The sequence below is a fragment of the Ursus americanus genome, chromosome 23, assembly GCF_024610735.1.
Source record: "Ursus americanus isolate L20-20 chromosome 23, mUrsAme1.1.p, whole genome shotgun sequence".
NCBI lineage: Eukaryota > Metazoa > Chordata > Mammalia > Carnivora > Ursidae > Ursus > Ursus americanus.
The window spans coordinates 44,948,887-44,953,674 of record NC_142149.1 but is presented as its reverse complement, the minus strand read 5'-3'; the positions used below and the strand labels follow the sequence as shown (position 1 = coordinate 44,953,674).

The following is a 4,788-nucleotide window of genomic DNA, read 5'->3' as shown; positions in this document are numbered from 1 at the left end:
CATAATTCTTGCATCATCTTCCTGGATATGTTTTTCTATTTCTTATTTGAGTACTGTGTTCAAGGGTGTTTTCAAGGTAGATCTTTGTCTGGAGAACGTTTTAGGCCTTGTATAATTGAGAATAATTTCATTATGCCTGCATTTTAAGTGTATATTTGGATGGATATTAATTTTTATATTTAAAATTATTTTCTTTAATGCTTTTCAAATCTTATTCAATTGTCTTCCTATATCCAGTATGTCATTGATACATCTGAATTTAATCTTATTATTGTTCCTTTGTATGTAATCCTCTCTCTCTCTCTTTGGAAACTTAAAATGTTCTCTTTGTGAGATACCACCTTACGCCAGTTAGAATGGCAAAAATTGACAAGGCAGGAAACAACAATTGCTGGAGAGGATGTGGAGAAAGGGGATCCCTCTTACACTGTTGGTGGGATGCAAGTTGGTACAGCCACTTTGGAAAACAGCGTGGAGGTCCCTTAAAAAGTTAAAAATTGAGCTACCCTATGATCCAGCAATTGCACTACTGAGTATTTACCCCAAAGATACAGACATAGTGAAGAGAAGGGCCATATGCACCCAATGTTCATAGCAGCATTGTCCACAATAGCTAAATTGTGGAAGGAGCTGAGATGCCCTTCAACAGATGACTGGATTAAGAAGTTGTGGTCCATATATACAATGGAATATTACTCAGCCATCAGAAAGAACGATTTCACAACATTTGCAGCAACATGGACGGGACTGGAGGAGATAATGCTAAGTGAAATAAGTCAAGCAGAGAAAGACAATTATCATATGTTTTCACTCATTTATGGAACATAAGAAATAGCAGGACGATCGGTAGGAGAAGGAAGGGAAGAATGAAGGGGGGTTAAACAGAAGGGGGAATGAAGCATGAGAGACTATGGACTATGGGAAACAAACTGAGGGCTTCAGAGGGGAGGGGGTGGGGGAATGGGATAGGCCGGTGATGGGTAGTAAGGAGGGCACGTATTGCATGGTGCACTGGGTGTTATACGCAAGTAATGAATCATGGAACTTTACATCAAAAACTTGGGATGTACTGTATGGTGACTAACATAACATAATACAAAATTATTATAAAAAATGTTCTTTGTGATCTTCTTAAATTCCACTATGATGAGTTTAGAGATATTTTTAATTACTTTTGCTTGGCACTTCATGGGCTTTTTCATTCTGAAGTTGTTCATATACTATATTTCTGGAAAATCTATGACCATTACTCCTTGAAATATTTCTTTCCCTCTGCTTCTTCTGTCTTTTTATGGGGCTCTTATTTTCTAGATTTTGGCACTTTTATTTACAACCTCTATCTCTCTAACACCCCACCCTTTTATTTTTCTATATTTCTATTCTTCACTGCTTGCTCCCTTTAAGAGAGTTACACTATCTGATATTCTGATTCTGGTTCACCAATTCATTCTTTATATGTATCCATTCTGCTATTTATCTCATCAGTGGAATTATTTACTTCAGCTATTATGTTTCATAACTAACACTTCCACTTTGTTTTTTTTTATGTTTCATATTCTTAATATTCTAATATCCTTGAGTATATTCATCAGTTTATTTTAAATTCTAACTCTTTTCCAATAATTTAGATTCATGTGGTATATGTTGTTCATTTATATTTATTCCATTTGTGCTTGTAGATGTCAGGTTAATTTCACACATGAACTCATGTTCACCAGGAATATCATGACCTTGTTTGCTAATAAGTATTCAGAAGAGCCAAAGGTCAGGCCCCAGCTTCTGTCCCTCTAGGTACTCACTTAGAGGAGGAGGGGGGACAGGGTGATCCTAAAAAGAAGGTCTCAGATTCCACGTAATTATTATCAGCCACTCCCATTGTTGCCACTCCACTGACAATTTCTGTGGTCACTAGGAAGAACACACCTCCTTAGCTTGTATCTCAGTAGCCTTGAAGATTTAGAGAGTGACTGAGTGCCCACAAGCTTTCCCGTTTTCATGAGCTCTTCATGCTAGCAGGGCTTTTAATTGCCATCATGTCACCTGACTATAGCAGAGATGGCTGGTTTTCCCCTAATCCTGGTTTGTGCTTCTTCCATGCTAACATAATATTAGCTGGGAATATGGCGACCAAGTATATAGAATACATTTCCCAGGCCCAGTTGCAGCTGGGTGAGGCCAAATGACCAAGTTCTGGCCAATAGGATATAAATGGAAGAGGTGTGTGCCACTTCTCTAGATTTTGTCCTTAGTGGAAAAAGCTGGATCCTCCAGTTGACCCTTTCCCCCTTCCTACTGGTTGAAATGAAGACCAAGGCAGAAGTTTAATGGCTATGGAACCATTCTTTGAGGGTCACAGAAAAACAAGAGAGAGGTAGCCTGGTTTGCTTGATGATTCTGTAGACAACATCTCACACCTGGACTACTTACACATATATGAGAAAGAAATAAGTGCCCAGCTTTTAAAATCTATAATCATTTGGAGTTTCTCTATTATAATAGCCAAACTATAGGCATTTTCCCCACAAAGTTCCAGTTAGGTAGGCAGGAAAAAATATCAATAATTTTATCTCACAAAAGAGAAAACTAGACTCAGACAGAATATGTGGAAGCACTGAGGTTAAGATCTGGGACTCCAGGGTACCAATCTAGAACTCTTTCCTCACAAAGCTCTGTAATGAATTTGTTCCATGGCCTCAACTTTAGACAATGATTTTGTATTCACTCTCAGTCTTGGTATGGAATTGTGACTTTTCCACTGCAGAAATAAAAATCATAAGCCTTGGTTATCTTTGATTTGGTCTTGGTTGAGTCTAAAGGCCACAAGTTTCAACAGAAAGAACCTTGAGAATACAAGATTCCTTTACTGTGGATGTGAAAATCAGCATTCACAATCAGCTATGACTTAAGCAGATAAGGAAGAAGTTAAGAGAATGGCTACACACTAGTTGCCATAATATTTAATTTAAATTTATTTATTTTATCTTCTCATTATAAGCTGTTCAGAAATCTGTTCACGGACAATGACATAGATCATTCCATATTGTTAAGAGCTTTAATAGTTACAAAGATATTGACTCACAACCTTGAAGCAATAAGTGTTTATATAATTTCCTATCTTTGTAAGAAAAAATAAAGTGTGTGTGTGTGTGTGTGTGTATGTGTGTGTGTATATATATATTCAAAGTTGTAAACTATTGCCATCCAATATTGACCTTAGTTGCTAATATTTTGATCATTAACCCACTTTCCATGACCTCACTAATTGAGTTTTAGTGAACTAGCATAAAAGTCTGCACAGACTTTTAGAATTAAAAACATTGCAAAAGGAATTTTTCCTTGTGGGAAGTTTTAAGTAAAATAAATGAGTAAATAAACAACTCTTAGCATATTAACTTTAAAGCATGATGTAAAATCCCGATTTTCCTCAACGATATCAAACTCGTGAAGGGATTCAGGGAGGGGAGTGATGGTAAGGCATATGTGGGAGTCAGAAGTAAAAAACCTGAGGTAGAAATCTCTGTGAAGTTCCTCACTGGAGGGGATGAGGACACTGGCAGTATCACTACAGAAGTCACTGGCCCCACAAAAAGAAGACTTTGCCTCTGAGAAACCTCGCCAGGGCACACTTCATGTCTTTGTTCCGCAGGCTGTAAATGAAGGGGTTCAGCAGGGGAGTTACCACTGTGTACATGACAGCAGCTGCTGTATCCTCCTCTATGGAGTTGGAGGAAGAGGATGAGGGGCACAGATAAGCCCTGATCACTGTCCCAAAGAACAGGGCAACAACAGCAAGGTGTGACCCACAGGTAGAGAAGGACTTGCGCCTTCCCTGGGCAGAGGGGACTCTGAGGATGGCTGAAACAATGTGGATATAAGAGACCAGGATGAGCATAAAGGGGATTAAAATGACTGCTCCCCCCAAGAAGAGGAGCACAAGCTCATTGACCTGAGTGTCAGAGCAAGACACCTTCATCAGGGGCCCCAGATCACAGAAGAAGTCAGGAATGATCTTAGAGCAAAAAGAAAGTCGAAAGATGAGGAAAGTGTGGGTCATGGCAACAAGACTCGTAAGGATCCAGCAGGCAGTAACCAGGAGGGTGCAGCGCCGGCGACTCATGACCATCTTGTAGTGGAGAGGGCGGCAGATGGCCACATAGCAGTCATAGGCCATTGTGGCCAGGAGAAAGATGTCCATGTCCCCAAAAGTCAAGAAGAAGTAGAGCTGAACCAGGCATGCTGTGTAAGAAATGGACCTGCTCTGAGTCTGGATGTTCACCAAGGCCTTGGGCACAGTGGTGGAAGTGAAAAGGATGTCTGCACAGGACAGGCTGGCAAGGAAGAAGTACATAGGCGTGTGGAGACGTGTATCAGTGCCAATGGCCAGGACAATGAGCAGGTTCCCAGCCACAGTGACCACATACATCCACAGGAACAGCAGGAAGAGGATGCGCTGCTGCTCTGGCCACTCTGAGAGTCCCCATAGGAGGAACTCAAAGATGCTGGTTTGGTTCTCTCCTGCCATGAGCCTGGAATCTGAGAAAGAGACTTTTGAGTGAGACCCATTAAAACTCTCTAAACATACTTTACTCTAGATGGTGGATAAATGTGCCATTCTCTGAACTCTAGAGAAGAAAGAATGACCTTAATGTATTTGTAGTGATCACACACCATGTGCACTGTATATTTTTATTAAAACTTACTAATGTGCTAGGAAGTGTGAGAGATACAATTTAAGAAAATTAAAGTAGATTTCTTTCCTGGTTTATTACTCTACACTCCTTTCTGTCC

General features: G+C 39.9%; 1 protein-coding gene across 1 annotated transcript; it reads right to left on the bottom strand.

Annotated features, from left to right (window-relative positions):
* Positions 1-3,571: 3,571 nt before the first annotated feature.
* On the bottom strand, positions 3,572-4,522 carry LOC123777050 (olfactory receptor 1P1-like). The gene has a single exon (XM_045773507.2). The coding sequence runs from the start codon at positions 4,520-4,522 to the stop codon at positions 3,572-3,574; it is 951 nt and encodes a 316-aa protein (XP_045629463.2).
* Between the last annotated feature and the right edge of the window lie 266 nt (positions 4,523-4,788).